Source organism: Leucoraja erinacea, chromosome 32 (assembly GCF_028641065.1).
Source record: "Leucoraja erinacea ecotype New England chromosome 32, Leri_hhj_1, whole genome shotgun sequence".
Taxonomy (NCBI): Eukaryota; Metazoa; Chordata; class Chondrichthyes; order Rajiformes; family Rajidae; genus Leucoraja; species Leucoraja erinaceus.
In genome coordinates, this window is record NC_073408.1 from 12,765,980 (window position 1) to 12,788,729 (window position 22,750).

The 22,750-nt window shown below is 38.9% G+C and overlaps 1 protein-coding gene across 4 annotated transcripts in view; it reads left to right on the top strand.

Annotated features, from left to right (window-relative positions):
- The window catches only part of gramd1ba (GRAM domain containing 1Ba), a 360,885-nt gene that overhangs the window by 127,153 nt on the left and 210,982 nt on the right, over positions 1–22,750 (top strand). For 2 of the 4 annotated variants that reach the window (XM_055660783.1, XM_055660782.1), the window contains exon 2: positions 11,935–12,668. The exons of the other annotated variants lie outside the window; for them this stretch is intronic. In XM_055660783.1, the coding sequence (XP_055516758.1) occupies positions 12,328–12,668 (341 nt within the window). In that variant the 5' untranslated portion in view covers positions 11,935–12,327. The remainder of the gene's footprint in view (positions 1–11,934; positions 12,669–22,750) is intronic. 4 annotated transcript variants of the gene reach the window in all.

The following is a 22,750-nucleotide window of genomic DNA, read 5'->3' on the forward strand; positions in this document are numbered from 1 at the left end:
ACACATCATTTTGTAACTCTGATCAATGGAAAAATACATAATTTACAGTCGGAAGAAGGGTCTTGACCTGAAACACCACCTATTCCCTTTCACTAGAGATGCTGCCTGACTCACTGAGTTACTCCAATGTTTTGTGTTTATCTTTGATTTAAAGCAGCATCTGCAGTTTCTTTCTACACATTTTGTCTGCTCCCCACTGCACAATCTCCTTATGGTATGCCTACTTTGAAGATGTTCTCTTTCCAACGGGTTTTCTGAGTCTGAAGAAATGTCTCAACTCTAGAAGTCACCTATTTCCTTTCACCAGAGATGCCTGACCCGATGAGTTACTCCAACATTTTCTGTTTATCTTTGGTATAAACCAGTATCTGCAGTTCCTTCCTACACATAATTTACCGTATGATTTTCTCCATACACGGCATTATTTTAAGCCCACTGTCTTGATTGTTCCACACCCTGTGTTGTCATAATATATTGTCTGCTTAAAGTAGTTGATTAATACTCTTAAAGAGATTTCTGGATTATATTTTAACATAAGTTTCAGGCACAATGTTCTATGTTTAGCCATCCTCGGCCATTTAATCTTTTTATACCTTTCCTTTAATGAACAAGTGAACTTTTCACCAGTTGACCTGGTTGTCATATATCATCTTTGTGGCTCTGATGAAAAGGGTTTGACTTTCCTGTTTCTCTGTGCAATAAGAAATGTATTGCTGAGTCTTTGATCAGTGGAGTATATTTCTGCCTAGGTATTTAGATTTACCTAGTCTTCCATACATTACCAGTTTCCCAATGTGAGATAAGCAACAAAGTCAATATACCTTATTGTTCTCATGTGTCCTGGATTAATTCTTCTCTCTCCACCGTTTGAAGATTTTGTTTATGTGAGTTTTTGAACCAGTTAGACAAACTTGAATGTTTACTTGGTTGAAATGTAAGATCACAAACAATACTCCAAATATACTTTTTCAAAGATCTTGTGAAGTGAAACATTACTTCCTTGTTTTTGTAATCCATCCTTCTGACAGTAATACCAAGCAGTTTTTTAGTGGCAACTGACTATGGTTGTTTTACTGGATTTATAAATCCTGTTGTGTGTTTGAACTCTTTAATGGAATAGAAATTGTAATTTACTATGGTCTGAATATGTGTTGGCATGAATGCATACCTGTAATTGGAGAAACAAATGTTGAACACTAATTAACAACTGTTCTTGCAGTGGAGCTAAAAATAGGGGAATATAGTTCAGTTGTGATAAAGAGTCTCAAACATCACACTGCCTGGCTTGCTGTTTGTTTCCAACGTTTCCTATTTGAGTTTGCAGGATTTTTGCTAGTCGAGATATGAAGTGATTGGTGCTTGCATGAGATGCGAAAAAGAGGCAAGAAAACATGTACGCATGGACAGATTGATAGAGAATGTAAGAGAATCATATAGTGAAAAGGTAAAACGCAAAAACAATGGAGATCCTTGTCATGAAATAAATTAGTTTGAGACAAATGTTGGAGGAAGAAAGGATGTGATGCCAGAGTATCATGTCATGGTGTCAATTTAATCTATAGAGAAGCTGTTTCAAACAATACAGGCTATTCCCGGGTATGAACCCTCACTTGCATACGCTGTTATGAACGTATGAGTTCCCAAAACATTATTAAATTCAAAGGTTTGACATATGTACATATGCTTGATCCTCGAATGGCTGAATGATGTTGCTGAATGATGAAAAACTGGATGGGTTCAGTCAAGCAACTTGAATCTTAACTCACTGTGCATAAAGTGTTATCGTTGGCTCCTCGCTGTGGGTGGCTGAAAATATGTGGAGAAGCCTAATAATTATTTAACTTCACAAAATTAATCTGAGTCACAACTGTTTTCACAGATTAAAAAACATTAAAACGACCTTGGCCTTGTATGGCTAAATCAATTCTATGAATTAAATCAGTTCAAGAGCTTGTCAAATGTGTAAAATCATAACTCTTAAAAGTGGCAGAACACAAATTAATGTTTGCATTTCTGTGCAATTTCTCCATAAAAAGATTGTCCAGTGACCCATTTTAGTTATATAAATAAACTAAATAAAGATGTAGCAACTGCAGTGGTATGGATGGTATATTTTGAAGTACCAGTAAACAATTGAAAGATGACAGATTAGGTTAATCTAGCCATTTAAGCCACTGAACTTTTTTTTTTAAATCAATACTACGTTCTTTAAATACATCTGTAACTTAGGGAGAAACGGCGCAAATTTGCTATGACTGGTTTTGAAGAAAAAATCCTGGTGAAAACGATTTGTGCCATTTGAAGTAGAAAGTAGATTTTTGAAATCAATTTTAGGCCGTTAAAGGGGAAGGTATTTTTAGTTGACCCAAGCTAATTTTTTGCAGCTGTTGAAATTTGTTCTTTTTTATAGCAACAATGGTTAAAGCAATCACACCGTTTACTGCAAATTGTACAGATGAGATTTATGTTCCATTAAGACCTTGGAAGATAGCATCTGACCTTAATTATTGACAATGATATGAAATGATGTGTTAAGCAATTATTTCTCTTTTTTATTCTTAGTACACATGTAACTAAACAGTGACTAAATGATTTCCATAATTAAAGTTCATGAGTGGCAGTGATGGAGAAATAAACGCAATCCATTTACTCTTGTGTCAATCATTATTACAAAGCTCCACCTAACCTATCCAGTTGAAATAATTAGTTCACATAAACACGGCTGATGGCTACATTGTAAATGTCAATCACAGTGCATGCAAATATACCATTAAGAAAATAGTGGCATTATTTTTGATACAGCCATTCCATTAGCTGAGAGTTTATGGGCTTCAATAAAGAGTATCATGTTGAGAGTTTGACTTCTGTTTTTGACCTTGCAAGAGATGCAACATTGATGATGAGGATAGTATGTTACAGCAAGATAATGACCCATTGTGAGGAAAATAGAGAGTGTAGTGCTATAAATTAAACAGTGATGATCGTAGGCAGTGGGTATGAGTTGAACATTTTAGTAAGAGGATAGGACCAGTCTACACCTGCAACAAGGACCATTTTTCATAATGGTATATTTGCATACACTTGGAACAAGGACTATTCGACAACAAAAAGACAGGTATAACTGCGGTTCATGTGAGTGCCCATGACTACACCTTTAACTTGGAGAAAGAGAAGTTGTTAAGGGTGAGGATAAATTCTGCTGTGGGGAGGAGAGTGGAAACTAAAAGTTATTAATGATTTGAAGTGTGTGTGAGGTGTAGTAGGAGTAGCATGGTGGAAAGATGGGGAGGGCAGCGGGACACAATGGTTGGAAGTGGGGAGTAGTGGGGAAACAGGAGACTCAGGCTATATTGTGTTCTTGAAGCCACCTGCGTGGAAGCTCTTGGCCTGGAGCTGAGCCTGGAACTCGGGTGAGTGGTCTGCTCCGGCCTGCTGTTGGGCGGGGAAGAGGAGAAGATCGGGCAGCCTGCTGGGGGCCAGAGAGCAGGTAAGGATCGGTGGTGCCAGTTTTAGAAAAGGAACTGAGTAACCAAAGTAAAAGATTGTGTCTGGGCGAATAAATAAGAAATAATAAGTAAATTATTTTACGAATCGGAAATAGTATTGAACAACTATGTTAGAGTACTTTAATGATTTAGCTTATCGCATGGATATGAAAGAACCTGTAGATGTAGTGTATTCAATTTTATAGAGCACTTAATAAGATCGATATCAAAACTTACTGTACAAGGCGAGAGCTCATGAAGTTGGAGATAATAAATAACACGGATAGAGGATTTGCCGACTAACAGAGATCAGAGGTGGGATGAATGGATTAATTTCTGTTTGGCAAACTAGCATTGTAGCATCCCAGAGAGATATTGTGGCATCACTTATTTACCAATTATATTAATTACATAAATGAAGGAATTGAGCGTCTTGAAGTTAAATGGCTCGATGATACAAACGAATGATACAAATGAGAAAGCAAGTTGCTTGGAGGACACAATCTGCAAAGGGATATAGATCAATTACGTATGACAGTCGACCATAATGTTGGAGACTAAGGTTATCCACTGTGGTGGTTTAGAGGGAGCAAAATGACGGAATTCTGTTGTGCAGAGGGATCTGGGTATCTACTTATACAAAACTTGGATATTTAACATGCAGCTGAAAGAGGTAATTATGAAAATAAATGGGATGTTGGCTCTTTTGGCTGCAGGGCATTGAATGCAAAAGCCTTGCTACTGTGCAGGGTGTTAAACAGATACTATTTACAGTTTTGGTCTTATTTATTTTAGAGAGCGAGTTTAAAGAAGGTTCACTGATTTGATTTGTAGGAAGAGGAGTTTGTATTATGAGGATTTATTGAGCAGATTTAACATTCTTCATTGAAGTTTAGAAGAATAACATGCAATCTTACACACACTTAAGGTTCTGAAGCGGATTGAGGATGTTTCCGCACATTGTAGAATCTAAAAATAGAAGGCCTGTTTCAGACTACGGAATCACCATTGTAGATGAAGATGAGGAAGAATTTATTTTCTCAGTTATGAATCTGGAATGCTCAATCCTAGAGAGCTGTGGAGCTCTAACATCATGAAGCATTTAAAGTTACTACACTTGAATATTTCCAAACAAAATATTTAGAATAAAAATCACTTGATACGAGTCCTTTCTGTGCTGGACAGGTGCAAAGTTGCAATCTGATACTCCTGCCCCTGGATAATCCATACAGGAAGCTTGGAACTGATAGTTCCAGTTTTGAGCAGCTGTTGAATATTGTGGCAGGGGGTAGCTACATTGACTGCTGTGGGTACAGCAGATGGTTCAGTAAAGGATGCTCTACAAATATTGGCGTGCAACTTGCATCAGGAGCTAAATGTTTTTAGCTTAGTTGTTTCAATCAGTTACCAAAAGTGAAAAGTGCACAACTTCGCCATGGTTAGCTGAAATTCGTTTTTTTTTGGAGATGGATTTAATTTGCATCTGAGGAACATTGTGTACGATTGAACCTGTGGCATTGGGAATATCTGAGAAGAGAATGGACTGTAATAGACACAACGAGAATACAGGAATGATTGTCAATTTATCACATAGCAAATAAAACCACAAGAGATTAAGTAACATGATCTTCACAAATTCTTTTTAAATTGTCTTATTTATAAGAGAATGCATTTTCTTTGATAGTTTTTCTCTGACAAACTGTAATTGCCATTTGATTATTTACTCAAGTGCCCAAGGGTTTTGCCCATGATAATTACTCTAATGGGATACAGGAACAGCATAATTTACATTCTCTTTTCCACATCCTTGAACCTGGAATCAAGGTATTTAGAAACTAGATATTTATTTCCATTTGAATAACAGTGAAATTAATTGGGTTGCCAAATTCTTTATTACCTCCTCCACAGGTATGTATTTTTGTTGTATCCAGCTTTAAGCAAAAATGATGATTGTGTGTCTTATGATTTACCTGAGTTTATCTTGCATTTGGAACTCACTGCATATATATATATATTATTCCTCCAAATAATGGTCTGGTATATTGATGCTACAAAAATTATCAATAGTTGCAATTTCAATTTGTGTAATTTAATGGAGCAGGAATGCCAATACATTTATTCAGGGTAAGCCTTTGCTATGCAGTGGTTGCCTTCTTCCACAGTTGCTTATAATCTAGAATGGTTCTTGCAGATTGAAGGGTAACAAATGTAAATCCATGATTAAGAAAGGAGGGCGAAAGAAGCTAGGAAGTGTAGACCATCTGACCAGTTAATGGGGAAATTGAGAGAAAATGTTTACAGGGCAATAAGCGAGTTCGGTATTCCGACCGCATGCCCAGGTCCTAGGTCACTCGCCACAAACGATGATTTTGTAAATTTTTACTGCTTTATGCTTCGGTGAGTGAGCAAGATCGTGCTGCTGCGTGGGGTTGGAGTCCGTGGTCGGGGTTGGGCCCGGGTCTCTGCCGCAGCGGGCGCTGTTGAGTTGCTGCTGGGCCGTCCCCATCCCCTCCTGGGTGTTCCATCCCTGTTCGGGGTGACCCTGACCACCTCGGGGGGGGGGGGTCTAATGGCGGTTCGGCAGCGCTTGCTGCAACGGGGACACGGGTTAGATCCTGGCTGCGGGTGAGGCGCGGGTCTGTGTGCGTGCTATATCCTGTCTCCCACTTGCATCTACCCCCTCACTCTCGCTGTTACATCCTGTTCTCCTGCTACCTAGCGCCCCCGTTCCTCAGATTAAATATATTTTTACACATAAATTATGCATAAAGATAAGTATGTACAGCCAGCACTTTGTTTGCTTTTTCTTTATGGCGAATGACCTTTGACAAATCCCATGATTCCTTGCATTTTTGAGAATACCGAACTCGCTTATTAGAAATTACTGAAGGGTCAACTTACATTTAAGGAGAGGAAATCATGTTTGAATACCTGAAGAATGTCTGAAGAAGGGTTTTGACCCAAAACATTGCCTATTTCCTTTGCTCCATAGATGCTGCCTCACCCGCTGAGTTTCTCCAGCATTTTTGTCGACCTTTGAATACCTATTAGTGTTTTTGATGTTGTAATTTGCTAAATCTATAAGGGGAAACCAATGGATGTAGTGTATTTGGACTTTCAGACGACTAGTGATAAGGTATTACACAGATGGTTATTAATAAAATAGAGATTAAGAGTAAACAGGTTGCTTATAGATTGAACATTTAGGGGATGCCACAGTGTTGGCTGCTGGCACCTCAGCTTTTCACAATCCATTTTTTTTTTTAATGAACAGGCCAAAAGTAATATATCTGAATTTATTGATGAAATAAAGCTTGAGTTGCGGAGCAAATTGTGTGGAATGTGCAGAGAGGCTTCAGGAGATATAAACAGGCTACATGAATGTCCGTGAACATAAATGATTAATAGTTAATATGCACGTATAGCAAGCAGTTAGGAAGGTGAACAGTATATTGGCCTTGATTGCAAGAAGTTATGAGTAAAAATGTAAAGATGTCTAAGTAATCACAATCATATTGGGCTCTGGTGAGTCTGCACATAAATTGTTTTGCACACGCTGGCCCCACAAGCTTAGGATATATAATAGTTCCGGCAAGGAAGTGCCAACAAAGAATCACTAGACTGATTCCTGGGATTGGTGGGTGGGGGGTTGGTTGCTGGTCTTATCCTTTCAGGAGAGTTTATCCAACTAGACCAATACACTCATTTAGAGGAACGTGAGGTGATTTTATTCAAACATACACAAAATTCTTACAAGGCTTGACTGGGTAGATGCAAATAATAGTTTCTCTTGAATGGGATGTTCAGAGCCAGGTACAGGTGCACAACCTTTTATCCGAAGATCCAAATAACGAAAACCTCCAAATAGCGACATTTTTTCAGTCCTTGAAAAAAGGTCCTTGAAAACGTTCACGGAGGGCGGCCCGCAGAGGTGACAGCGGAACCTCCGGTCGGTCCTCGAAGAAAGGGGAACTAAATCCCCATCCATAAAAGAGAAGGTGAGGGTATATTGCGCGGGAGGGTTAATAATTGACAATATGCTGCTGTCTGCCCGCTGAGTTAAAAAAGTTCCCACGGTAGACTCACGATACACAGTGTATCGTGAGTCTTGCGTGGGAACTTTTTTAACTCAGCGGGCAGGGAGCTGCAGATTGTCGCTCCCTTCAGTTTCACCCCACCTACACCCCTCTGCTTCCCGGCCATGTGTGTGACCCCTTCCCTCCCCTCTCCAGATCCCCGCCTATTGCACCGGCGCGGGGGCTTTGCACTGTCTTCACGTCGGCAATGCCAGTCACCGGAGACATCAGGACCAACGGGACACCGACCCCCAGGCCCACTGCAAGCACGGAGATCCCAGAGACCCACAGCCAGCAGCAGCCCAGCCCCGTTCCAACTCCAGAGGAAAACTGCAAACTAGCGGGAGACATCGGGACCACCAGGAGCCGCTCCCCGATGGGCCGCTACGGCGACAAGTGGCAGTTCGCCCACAGCCCGAGCTGTGCCCCCTCATCGGGACACCGACCCCCAGGCCCACTGCAAGCACGGAGATCCCAGATCAGCAACTCCAGCCCAGCCCCGCTCCAACTCCAGAGGGGCAGAAACTGATGGTGCGCAAGGTGCGTCTTGTTCTTGAGGCTCGGGCTGTTGGCGAACTGCCACTTGTCGCCGTAGCGGCCCATCCGGGAGCGGATTCCTCTGGAGTTGGGGGTGGGGGGGGGGGGGGGGGGAGGGGGGTATTGTGCTGTTTGATCGCCCCCTGCTATCCCAGGGACAGGGAGACAGGACGTTCACCGAGGGCGGCCCGCAGAGGTGACAGCGGAACCTCCAGTCAGTCCTCGACGAAAGGGGAACTAAATCCCCATTCATAAAAGAGAAGGTGAGGGTACATTGACCGGGAGAGTAGGAATTCCAAGACAAAGTTGAGTGAGCGTTCACCGAGGGTGGCCCGCAGAGGTGACAGCGGAACCTCAGGTCGGTCCTGGAAGAAAGGGGAACTAAAAAGAGAAGTGGAGGGTATATTGCGCCGGAGGGTATATCGCCTACCTGGAAGAAACCAGACATTTTTTCCAGGATGTCGTCTGCACACCAAAGCTCACGTTTGGCGCCTCTGCTGCACACGGATATAAGAGTGTGAAAATGTCGCCTTAGGCCGCCTTAGGGCATGTAGCCCCGCTAGGGTGACATGAGTGCGGGAGGTGATTCAATGCTGCGGTCACATTTACAAATTCAGGAACTCATTCAACACACTGCATTTCATACAGACATTTATTCTGCAAGAAAAAAACTACACTGAAGACTCAAACTCACGACCGAGTAACTGCCGGGATCAAGGCGCAAACTCGCGACCTTGCGGATATGAGCCGGGCACTCTACCACTGAGCCAGCCATTAAAATCTACGCTAAAAAAATTCCATTCCGAAGACCGACAAATTCCAAATTACGAAAAGTGTCTGGTCCCAAGGCTTTCGGATAAAAGGTTGTGCACCTGTATTGCTGTCCTGAATGGGATGTGGATATTCGGAAAAGTTAACAGGAAATTCCTTCATCTCGTTAGTGATTCTTTGAAATTCTCTACTCGAGAGAGCTGTAGAGGCTGAGTCTGAGTTTAGTTGAAAGATAGAGAAAGGAAACAGATCCTACGCTGACAGTCAATCACCTCTCACACGAGTTCTATGTTATTCCATTTTCTCATATGCTCCCGATAACTTTCCTGATAAGGGCAATAAGAGACCAATAAATCTACAAACGTCTCTCTCTCTCTCTCGATCTCTCTCTCTTTTTCGCTTTCTCGTTCATCTCTCTTTCTCTCTCTCTCTCTTTCTCTCTCTTTCTTTCTCTCTCTTTCTTTCTCTCTCTCTGTCTCTCTCTCTCTCTCTCTCTCTCTCTCTAGCTCTCTCTCTCCTCTCTCTCTCTCTCTCCTCCTCTCTCTCTCTCTCTCTCCTCTCTGTGATTAAAATCATCTCTCCTCTTCTCTCTAAAAATCTCTCTGAAATCGGGATCCTCTCTCTCTCTCTCTCTCTCTCTCTCTCTTCTCTCTCTCTCTGACTCTCTCAGGGCTCTCTGGAAAAGTCTTTCTTCCTCTCTCTCTCTCTCTCTCTCTCAATAACTTGTAAAATATAGCATCAATCTGAACGAAACTTGGTTAATCCACATCTCAGGACAATGGTTAGTAAGGTGGGCCTAAAATTGTGCTATCGTTTACCGTTTTACGGAGTTTCGGGAACAAATATATGTACAAACAAACAAACAAACAAGATGAGAGTAGATAGATAGATAGATAAATAGATAGATATATAGATAGATATAGATATTATATCTAGATAGATATTACACTAAAATTAGGAGCCCTGTTGATGAACCGAGGCATTATATACAAGTACAGGGAGGTCAAAGTTGTGTCTTAGCAAAAGTGGTAAAACAAATGTAGCTAATAAAAGGAACAAAAAGAACAATTAACTTCAGAAAAAGATTAAACACAATTTGATGCCGAGGCTTTAAAAAGATCTCTGATTTTCGAACAATTTTAATAAAAAACTCCAGAAATAATTAATCAAATTTTCAGATGAGGAGATTTTTGAAATCATGAGGCAATTCTATCGGAATATGTAAACATTTCACAGTTAGCGCGTCGTGTTTTCGAGGAGATGTGAATCACAGACAAACAAGACACACGCAAATAAATACATCCACATCCAAGATCAGGGTTTAATAATAATAGAGATAAGATAAATATAATTAAAAAGTGTAAAATAGAGAAATAAGGAATGAGATAGAAGTATATGGTACAACTGAAGAAATAAGGATTCCATTTAATTGCTTTTGGTGTCACTAATAAGGCTATAAAAGGCAATTATGACTGTGGCAAAGGCCCAAAGAATATTATAACGGTTAAGATATGAATTAAAAAGAAGATATGGGAATTTAATTTGAAGGCCAGTGTGCATTCACATGGACTGAGTTGTTCAGTTAGGGAATAACTTTAATATTTTTATCAAGAACATTTATTTTCTTTAAAGCTGTGATGCCGTAGAACTCTTAAATATTTTCATATTTTCAGGACATAGGATAAATTAATTCATGAACCTTTAAAAGAATTTTGTTAATGAGAAGTCTTTTGTAAGAATATGTAAGATGAATTTGGAACTGTTGATGAATATTGGCATTTGTCAATGCTCCCATTTCAAATGTTCACATTCTGTCCACAGACACTTGACACAGAGGTAAGAGGGCAACTATTTGTTACCATAGTGTACACTCATTCAGATACTATGGAGGATAGATAAGAAGAAAATCAACAAATGGGACTGAAAAGAAAACTAACATCGCAACATAGGTGGTGGCCATTTGCCAGGTCCCAGCTGAGCAATCCTATCAGTTCCATTACCCTTCACCTTGTTTTCTTTGTGGCTGCGACTTTTTCATCCTTTTTCCAAGACTGCCAGCAATGTATTTGAGGAGGGAAGGCAACTTCAAACTTCATTCCTTAACGGGCTGAAAGCCCGAGTAGATGGTGAAGGCTGTATCCACTGTGTTTGTGTGGATTTCAGAAGATGTTTGTTATAGTTACATAACACAGGATTTTGGGGCAGAGGTTGGCGACAGACTTTCAGCAGAGGAGCACACATCCTATCTGTTAACTGAGTTGCCAGTAGGCTACAAAAAGGAATAATATAAATTTTAATGAAAAAATGAAAGCCACAGAGCCATATGTCTTTGTGTTTGTTTTCCATTGTTCATAACAAGTATGTAAGGATGAATTTTATTCTGTGTCTCAAATGTATGGGTCATCACATCAATGGGAATATTCTGCATATTGTCTTGACGAAGATCTATAAATCCAAAGAGGTATCTTCTTGAACATACAAGTATCTTACTTAAAGCAATTATATATTTTCATTTACATTGAAATAATCTTGCTTCAGGAAAAAATAATCTTGTTTAAGGAAAGTGAGCTTGTTGAAAAATGTTTCCGTATTCTCCTCTACCCTTCTCTCACCATCCATGGAAACACATATACACACCCAAATCAGCAAAAATACCTTTGATGGGTTTGAATCACAACACTGGTATGCCAGCAAAGAATTATATTATATGTTCAAAATGTCCAGTTACAGTATGAATATAAGTTTTGGTAAATTCTATATTTTTCTTGATGACTAATTAGTCACCTAATTCGCGTACAGTATATTCAAATGAATGAAGTAAATCTCTATGCTTCACATTTACCTTATATGCATTCTGGTTAGAGTCACTAATTTTTTATGTCTTTCTAATTTAGCATGTATTAAAATTACCTTTTGTAAAACTGTGATAAATTTAAACCATGATGTGACTGATATTCTCATGCTGACGTGTGACTTGGTGTTTAGTGATTTTATCACTTCACTACTGTTCAAATAAAGTGTTATCCCCATTGTGATTTTGATTGGTTTTTAACTTTTGTTTACAGTAACTGCACTGAAAAGGTATGGGTCAGTAGTCGACCAGCCTGCCAATAACTTGCTGCTGAAAGTTTATCCATTCAGCAGGCCTAAAGGACAGCAAAGAAGTACCAGCTATTATTACAATTTCATGAACAACTAGAAAGACTACTTCCTTCAAAATCTTAAATTCAATTTATATGAAATGTTTGACTGCCCTATTTAATCTAAAAAGAACATCACAGATAAATAAATTGAAGAGGTTCTGGATCTAACCCCACGATTCATTGATTTCCTATTGATTTCATGGTGACACTTGCCAGTTTATGGTGTGTGACTTTGGTGCACATTCAATTTTTTATATGACCATTTTTAGAGCTATGTTTAACAGCACATAAAGGAATCTTGCTGAAACCATAGAAATGACTGATATGCTGCATCTTCCTGCTGTACAAATTTCATCTTCAGCCAATGGCAGTGTGGCCTGGTCAAGATCTTCAACACCAACACTTCGTAGAAAACGTTTCAAAATGAAACGCTGGAAGAATGTTCAGAGTGAGAAAGAACAAATGGTGAACAATATTTACTGTGGCTCCATAATCAAAGAGTATCTTCAGCTTCCTTCTATTGAAATTACACCATCCAGTGATGAGGATACTCCATGGTCAAATTGTTCAACACCAAGTGCTTCTCCACGCCGAAAACGTTTCTTATTGAAGAAGTGGTTGAAAGTTCGTGAGAAGAGAGACGCAAGTGAAACCAGGTAGGTATTGAACATAGAACTGTGGATTGAACAAGTGAAGTGCTGTAAAACAGAAGTCTCTTACACATATAAATAGCGACCGTTAACTATCTCTTTTCTAAACCATATTATTCCTTGAATATACAAACTGTTTGCTAAATATATTTTTATCTATATAAAAATAAATGGTACGACAGAAACTTCACTTCACAGGATCCTGTGATGACGACTCCAGAGTGCAACTGCGTCTGCCCTTAAAGTATGACATTCATGTCAGGTTATCAATCTAATTTCTGATGGAGTATTGTTAATCATTTCACTGCCACCGTATTTACATATAGTTGTAACTAAAAAAACTCAAATAATGTCTTTGTTTTCTGGCATTGTAATGAATCACAGCTCTCCAGAAATTAATTGATGAGTTTTCTTGATAATCTTGACAATTGTTTCTTATGATGTAGAACCCAAAATGTAGGAATAACTCATTAGATCAGACAGCATCTCTGGAGGACATGGATAAGTGATGCTTTAAGCCAGGACCCTGTATATGAGGTTTTGGAATGCTTGTGTGTGTATCTGTCTTTTTCAGCTTAATGGGGAGTAAAAATAACAGATCAATAGCAAAACTATACATGTACAGTTGATGCACACCTCCAAATTTACTTCCATATATCATGATAGATTATCTCGTCCTCACTACTAAGAGTTACAGTATATATCTGGGACATTTTTCTGGGAATGGAATGGCTGGAAATATGTAAATAGGGTCATGTTTAACACCAAAAGTAATTACAATGAAAAATCATGTTTTATATTTTATTTTCAAGCAGTATATACCCTGTACATTTAGCAGTTATTTAAATATTCTTTCAGATTTGTAATAACCTTTAGAATAGACCCGAATCATCATTATTCCTTTTCTACAAAGATGCCGTCTGACCCGCTGAGTTACTCCAACACTTTTTGTGTCTATCTTGGGGAATATTGATTTTATTTTGGAAATCTGATATTTAGAAAGTTAGAATCAGAGCTTGGCAATTGAAAGTTCGAATTTTGATTTAAGGTATCCAGCAAAAACAATTGTTAACTTGAAAGCATACTCATTAGAGGCTCAACATATGCGAATGCTAATGCAGCTGGAATATAAAATAAAGGAGATGTTACTTTATTAGAGCAGGGCCTTGGTCTCACCCCATCTCTAATATATTACAGTAATGCCAAAAGGTGGAGTGGCTTGGAGCGTGGGTGTCAGGGCTGGGTTTGTAGCTCCAATGCAGATTTACCCTTTTCAGTCTCTCTTTATAACTCAGTCCTACAGCCTCAGTAATATCCTTATGAATCGTTTCAGCACCTTTTTCAGCTTAATAATATTCTTCCTGTAGCTAGGCATGAAGAAATGCACAAAATATCCCAAGTGTGGTCTCACCAACTATTCCAAATCAGTACTTGCCTTAAAACAAAGATAGACACTAAATGCTGGAGTAACTCAGCGGGGCAGGCAGTATCTCTGGAGAGAAGGAATGGGTGACATTTTGGGTTGAGACCCTTCTTCAGACTTGTCCGCTCGCCTTAAAACATGCAGGTATCCTGCAACTTGGAATCCTCTTCGGTAAACTTTCTCACCATAATGTTAAACCCACCAGCAAAGAGTTCCTTGCAATCTTTCTTAAATAACGGGACAAAATTAGCCACCATCCAGTTTTCCGTCCGCTACCTCAACCATGGCTGAAAATGATGCAAATATCTCTTCTAGGGCCCCAGTAAATATTTCCCTCCCTACTAGGATGAGATTATAACTGATATTTTAACTGGTTACTGAAGTGACACACATTCAACACAATGAAACAAATGCTGTTCATCATTTATAGGATGGCCATTATTGCCAACGGTGTCAAGATGGACCACTTCCTGAGAATAGATATTTAAAAGTATATCCTGTAGTTCCATATTGGTATTTTCTCATTTAGCGCGAAGATAGATAAGGTTTGTTAACAACTGGCATGGGATATAACTTGCAGTCTTGATAAAAAACACATTTTGTTTTCAAGAGGATTCAAGAATCTGTTCTATTTTGACTAAAATTTTGAATTAGTTTTAATTTCATGCATTTTCAAGCATTTCAGAACAGATCAGAATTCTGCCTTTCATGTAAACAGTAATATTTACTCAGTTATAGAGCTTTTATAGTTATAGAGTGTGTAAGAAAAGTGGAAGTTGGAGCTACAGTGTAACTTCATTCAACCAATAATGGCCATTATTAACGGGAAGAGTGAATAGCATTGGTGTACAGAGGGATTTAAGGGTCCATAACTCCTTGAAAGTGGCAATCTGAGTTGATAGAGTGGTAAAGAATGGTATCCTTGCCTTCAGAGGTCAGGGCATTGAGTATAAGAGTCAGGAAGTCACAATGCAGCTTTGCAGGACTTTGGTTAAACTGCATATGGAGTATTGCTTGCTGTTCTGGTCGCCCCAATACAGGAAGGATGTGGAGACATTGACAAGGGTGAAGAAGGGATTTACCAGAATGATGCCTGGTTTAGGGGGTAAACAAGGTTGGATAGACTTGAAATGCTTTCTCTGGAATGCCAGAGATCGAGGGGAGACCTGATAGAAGTATATTAAATTATGAGAGAAATAGATAGGGTAGATGGTCAGAACCCATTTCCCAGAGTGGAAATGTCAAAGACTAGAGGGAATAGCTCTAAGGTGAAAGGGACAAAGTTTAAAGGAGATGTGCGGTGCAAGCTTTTTACACAGTGGGTGCTGAGTTCCTGGAATATGCTACCGGTGATGGTGGTGGAGGCAGATAGGATAATGGCATATAAGAGGCTTTTGGATAGGCACACGATATGCAGGTAATGGAGGGATATAGATTCTGCGCAGGCACATAGGTGCTGATCTTGACATCATGTTTGTCTCAGACATTGTGGGCTAAGGGGCTGTTCCTGTTCTAGGAACTGTCCTATGTTCTATTAATAATGTAACCTATAGATTTCACATATACATTTTCGGTTCCAGAATTTCCTGGTTCATGATCTCATTTGAACATTTTCAAGACATTTTCACTCACTTTCAAGAATCTGAAGTGAGTGCAGCTGAGAGCACATACTGGTGCAATACCTGGTTTCTGCATTTGGCAGATCAGGTTGCTGACCGTTAAAGGAAACTGACTACATTTATAATTACAGTTTCAATATGGTTCTAAGAATTACCGTTCTGTTCTCATCACTTTCCATGAATTACATTGCAGAGTAATCTTAAATCAGCTACAATTAATATAGTGAATACATAAATCTTGTTCATTACAATGAACAGCTTTATTGATTTGAATTATGTTGCAACTGAGGTATTTGATCAGTCTGGACCTCACTTAAAGTTATTTTGTAGTCTGCTGTTTTGTTCTGCTCATTTCTACACCCTAAAAAACAGCGTTTTTATTAAATTTACTTGAGCACAACAATGTGCTATTTAAAATGTTAATTGCCTGACTGCAAATTAAATTACTAATCTAGATTCCAATCTAAAATCAATATTTTTATTGCACCTAAATGCTGACAATTGCTGTTTTCATTTTGCCCCCCCCTCCTCACACAGAAAATCCATTCATTATTATGTTCTCAAGCCCTTGATGTTTTGGCCTCCCAATCCATGCGTATCTTTCTCACAACTTGAATGTTGTATATTACCACGCTGATTTCTGCTCCTATCACAGCTTTGGGAATAGCCCATGTTAAAGTACTATTCTCCCTATACATGATATGCTTTCGACCTTCCCCCCCCCTCCCCTTCCTCCCCTCATTCTTATGAACTTCTCGATAACTTCTTTCATGATTAACCGCACCACTTTCCTACAAGACCTTTGCTGCTTTATACTATTGTGTGTGATTCTTGTTTTTATTCTTATCTATCCATTCATTGGCAGAGGAACATCTTATCTAGCTTTATTTCCCATTGCAGTACCAAGGTCACTGGAGTCCATCAAGAATCTGTTGTATTTTTCAAGCAGATGCTTTCCTAACAGCATCATCATGAACTACACCAAATATGTACAATGATAACAACCAACTTCACCTCATCACCCACCATCTCTTGAGCCTCTCAATTGCCTCTTTGTACTATTTGTCAGGCATCCAGGTCAAAAATATATCCTAGTTAATTATTGAGGAGACTGAAACAGTTGTCTTTGGCTTCTGTCATAAATTACAATTTGTAACGATAAATTACATCTGATCAAAATTAAAAATAATCAGAATTGCAGGAGACACTGAGGAGGGAAGCAAACATTTGGAAATGGAGAAACAGAGTGAATATTTCAGGTAAAAGACCCTTTATCATCTCTGCCTGACCCGCTGAATGTTTCCAGCATTTTCTGCTTTTCTTTCAAACTTTTATTGATTTTTAATTTAATCTTGGTGCCTGATCATTGCATGCAGATGAATCAACCTATTTGTAAATTAATAAGTGCTAATTGATTCTGGCTGAGGTACATCACCAAGTTAATCCACTTCTGTCTCTGTAATAATGCCTGTCATTTACTTTCTCTCAAATCATTTGTTGCAGACAAATGCTTTTCTTTCACCACAACTTTCACCCAGTCTTGCATTCCTATAATCCTCCCATTAACGTATATTGACCTAAACCCTGCAACCTGTGTCAAAACCCACATGACCTCCTTTTCCAACATTCCTTTCTGACTTTCAGTTATTTCGAGTTCACTCATTCCAAGACTTTGGCCTTTTTCCAACTCTGTAACCTCGTGATTACTACATTCCAATTCTGCCTTTGAATAACTTCTACATTCTAATGTTGGTATCCATCCCTTTAGATGTCTGATTGTCAGGATCTGAAGGAAATAAAATGCTCAGCAGGTCGAGTAGTATTTGTGGCAGCAAAGCGATGGTTGATGTTTCTATTTATAATCCTGTATCAATACTGAGAATGTGGAGGGAAGATAACCAATTTGAAGGGGTGAGACAGGGGTTGACAGGTGATAAGTGGAACACGATGAGGAGGGGATGATGGGCAGATGGAGCCAGGAGGTGAAGGGGGAGTTTTCGAAAAGAAACTAATGGTGGTAGGTTGAAACAGATAAGAAACTTTTTTTTTAATGCAAGGTGGAGCCATTTTGGAGGATGAGGAAGATGATAAAAGTACAGACAGAGGCTGGAAGGTGATACGTGTAACCAGAAAAGGGAAGGTTGATGGACAGTTGAATCCTTATGGAGGAGGGCATAGGAAAGGTAGGTCATAGAAAAAGAAACCCAGGTGGATATATACATAGGCGATGGGACCAGGTGGGGTAGGGTAACGACTCCAGTTAATGGAGGCAGGGAGAGGAAATGGATAAGGTGAACCAAGGGGATAGTAGACTGTTAAGATTTGGATAGGAACACCAGGGCTTGAGTCACTTGAAACTGGAAAATTCCTTGTTCATACCTTTGGGTTGTAGGATACTCGTGAAATATGAGGTGTTGTGCTTGTAGGTTGTATTTGACCTCATCATGGCAGTGGCGAAGGCTGAAGAGAAACGGATTGGTGTGAGAGTGAGAAGGGAAGTTGAATTGACATACAACTGAATGATCAGGAAATATCTTCCAAAATCTCTCCACCCCAACTTCTCCCATTTTCAGATGGCTTTTCAAATCTATCTGTTTGATTTGGCTTTCGTCATTAGTTATATCACTTGACATTTAATTGTGTGTGCTAATGCTCAATTGAAGGATTTGGGACTTTTTAATTATGTTTGTGGTGCTGAGTGAAAGGTGTCAAAGGTCACTAATGAAACAGAAGTATTAGATTGTAAGCTACCTTTTGGTAATTATCACCCACAATTATGGCTAATGGCCCTGTCCCACTGTACGAGTTCATTCACGTGCTCTCCCGAGTTTAAAAAAAAAAAATCAAACTCGTGATAAGCACGTAGAATGAATGTAGCGGGTACGTCGGAGCTCAGGGATGTCTCTTGGTGGCTCGTAACGCTAACGGCAGGTACTCGGGAAGACTCGCTAACGGCAGGTAAGCTCGGGAAGACTCGTGAAGATTTTTCAACATGTTGGAAAATGTCCACGAGAGCCCCGAGTACTTACGTGCGGCCATTACCATAAATCTCAGAGTTCGAATCAGGGCAAACTCGGGGAGAACTCTTGAATGAACTCGTACAGTGGGACAGGGCTTTAATTCTCAAGAATCATCAATAATTATTAGCAATAATTTTTCCACTCTTCCAGGAAGGTGGTTGTGGACTTTCTATTAGATAGATTTGATTAAAACGGTAATTCAGTATAAGATATATTGAAGTGGGATTTAAATCACATTTAGGGCAGACGACATATGGCTGGAATGTGCTCTTATTCCTGAAGCGACATTACCAAATTCGATGGTGACATATATTTTTAAACTTAGTAATTAAAAGGACACATTTTTAGAAAGACAGTATGCAGTGTGAAGCAGCTATTTTATTCTGTTGGGGATGAGCTATGTTAATGTAGCTGATGGTAAAGCCTCCCTTTTGAGGTATATGTTGAGTCCAATATGAGGATAATTATTTATTTGTAGATTAGCCCCAGAAATCCAGAGCTGAAATGGAACCGTTACCACCAAATCCCCTACAGCTGAATCTTGTGCATATATTTTTATTGTGACGATATGGTTTGGGGGCAACCTACCTCCACTAGGCTCACCATTAAATACTTGGTACTTTTTTAATAACCCTATCTTGATCTCACTCACAAGCAATTGATTCATACGGTATGGTAATGTTAATTATAATTAAACCCCAAGAAGTGTATCAAAAATATGTTAGAATTGAGTGCACTCTAGAAACTGTTTCTTTAACCTGTCTTGGTCTGTCTGCATCATCAATCATACAAGAGGCTCAATGCATTACTTTCACTAGTGCCCAGTGTTTCTGCTTAAAATGCTGTGTTGTGATGTAAAAATGACAAATCTTGAGTTGCTGTTAGTTTCACAGTGGATTATTGAGTGAATGCTGTTAGTTTTGGTATTATTACAGCTGCAAAATCTGATCCATCGTGTCATCATTATTATGTTGCTACACATAGAATTGCAACAGTTACTATACTTCAAAGTTAGAAATTGAGGTCGCTAATAAGGAAATATATTTGTATCATTTCTGTATATAAACAATTTAGCAGAAACCTTGATGTGACTCAATGACTAAACTAGTAGTAATTGGTTGAGCCAAGTTGATGAGACCTCTGTCTTTAATGATCTCTGCATCAAAAATATTGTTGATCATTTAGAGATAAAATAACAAAGGTTTTAATTATTTCCCAAAAGTTGGCTTCATCATTGTGAAGGAAAACTTAGTGTGTATTCTTAGGCATTTAATTGTATGCACTAATTGGGCATAGTTTATCCAGATTTGTAAAGCAAATGTGTGAAGGTTATTTGTAATCAGTGTCATATGTTTGAACCTTGTAAAAGCATTTGATGATGAGAAAAACAAGCTAGCATTCATTTAGTGCCCTTTGTAATTTGACAGTGAAATAACTATTATAATTATTGTGATTAGTGTAGTTACTTTAACGTGGGAAGCGCAGAATGAATTTGCTCATAGCAACGTTGAACAGATTTGATAATGGCCAGATAATTTGCTTAAGTAGCGTGGGCTCCCTATTTTAGAGAGCCTTTGGATAATAGATTAATGAGGGAAGTTAGAGAAAGAAAACAGATAAAGGGGCATAAAGCTGCGAAATGCATTTCAGAGCTGTTGCTGAAATCTGAACCTTGAAACCAAATGGGGAATACTAGATATCTAGCAGATCTGGTCTGTGAAAAGAGAAAAACAGAATTAATATGTTTATGGATATCCTTTGCAAACTGTGCATCGTTAGCCTCACAATATCGGACATATTCCCTTTGTCCTGACCGACCTCCTCTGTTGCTCTCTCCAACTTGAAACAAACTTGGAGGTGCAAGAGGCTGCATATGTAGGGTATGCAGATCAAAAAAAAGAACTGTAGAGCAAAAATGTAGATGTAAACATCTATGTAGAGCAAAATGTCATGCAAATAAAGAACTGGTGGAACTTAGATTGTCCTTGCTTCTCCCGAAATTGCAAATAACTTGGTGTTTCATGTGACTTTTTGAAGTAGTTTCCTGATGTAATTCAGTATGACATGAAAAACAAGGAACTGCAGCTTTTTGTTGAGAAATGACCAGAGGACTGAAATGCTAAGCATTTTTTTACCCTCCATGACTGGCAGTGTGTTTCTAACATTTTCTGTATTTTGTCATATTTCTAGCATCTGCTGTTTCTTTATTTTTATATTGTACTGAATTGTATCAGATTTAACCTGCTGGAAACTGCTTTAAAAAAAAAAAGTCCCAAGAAACATTTGATTATTTTTGCAACCCAGGAGAAGCAAGGATGCTTTCAAATACATTTAATTTGCAGCCCAGGTGTTTGAGACTTCATCTGTAGATGGCATTCCTTTGTGATTCTACATAGGCAATACTTTTGACATTTTCTATTGGGCAACAATCAGGCTGGTTGATTTATTTTTGTTCCTGTGTTAATGATTGAGCTCAATAAAGTCCACATTTTTGTAAACTGGCTGAGTATTGGATAGAGAGTCTTTAGTAAAATAGAATGCACTGTTCTTCACCAGTTATAATAAAAATCACAAATACAATGTGCACTTAGAGGTAAAGGGTGAGGCGTCAGGATGTGTGAAAACGTCAGTGCCTCCTCTCGAGACAATGGTGAACTGCAGGGATAAGCCTGAAATCACCGGCCTCCTCCTTTGAGACCTGGATTGAGCTCAGTACGAACGCGAGATCACAAATGCCTCTTCACATGTGCCTGACGATGAGGGCAAGCGCCCCGACTCAAATCTGGTTTATTTTGCCACTATAAATAAAGAACATTATGTGAGTTTACTCAATTGCGAGTGTCGGTGTAGTTATTGTTGGCCTGATGTCATCCCTGAAGATACCTCCCATTGGACGGCTGTTTCATTTTTTTTTTCCTTGGTGCAAATAACTGTCTCCACAAAAACTGGATGGAGATTACATAATTAGATGCACACCTTTTCGAATGTGGAAGGAAGCCCAAGATCCTAGAATCCTAGTGGTTTCTTGCTAATTAATGTATGAATGTTACAGTTCATATTGATAAGAGGCATTAATTTCAACGAATGGGAATTTGCACAGGATGTGGACTGAGCAAAGGGTCGTGATGACACTTTAAAATTCTATGTGTAGTTATTTACATCCATATAAGAGAGGAAATGGTGTCTAATGCACAATTAAATATATGTTAATTTATATCATGTTCTATTTAGGAACAAAAAAAAACATCATATTTTCACCTTTATAGATTTTGATCAAATCATCACTCTTTAACCAAGAGAGTGAGGTTGGGAATGCAATGAGTGAATGTCATAATACAATTTAACTCGAGGCGAGTGAGGCAGAAAGCTTTCTTTAATATTCTAGTTCGTAACAACAAAAGAGAAGGCCATTCAGGCCATGAAGTCAATGTTGGTTGCCAGAAAACTTTTATTAATCCCTTTCTCCCACTTGTTTCCCTCCAACGTTTTCTCCCTCTCATGCCCATCTCTATTAATTCTCCTACCACCCACCATTCTTATAGTGTACGCAATTTACTGTAGCCAATTCATTTATGAACTAGTACATTTTGGGGATTTTGGAGCAACCCCATGCTGTCACAGAAAGGACATGCAGACTCCACCATCACCTCCACCAGATAGCACCAAGGATTTGGATTGAAACCGAGTCACTTGAGCTGTGAAGTAGCAGTGCTTCCATCTGAATTAGTACAATTCATCTCAGTGGGAAAAAAAACTCATTCTTTATTTAGTCCCTTCCATCTGATGGCCTATAATTCAACGCGTAGAATGATAGGAAATACAATCATTTTTGTGCAACATTAGTATACCAGTGTACTATTCCAATAATCACTCTCAGCTTGTTCATCTTACTAAAATAGGTCACTGGCCTATCCAAAAACCCAAGATGATCTTAAGCGTGTCTGTCAGTGTCGTTACTGGCTCCAATGCCATTTATCCTTGGTTGCTGATCTTTGGTGGCTACTAATTAATGGTTAAAACTTTTAC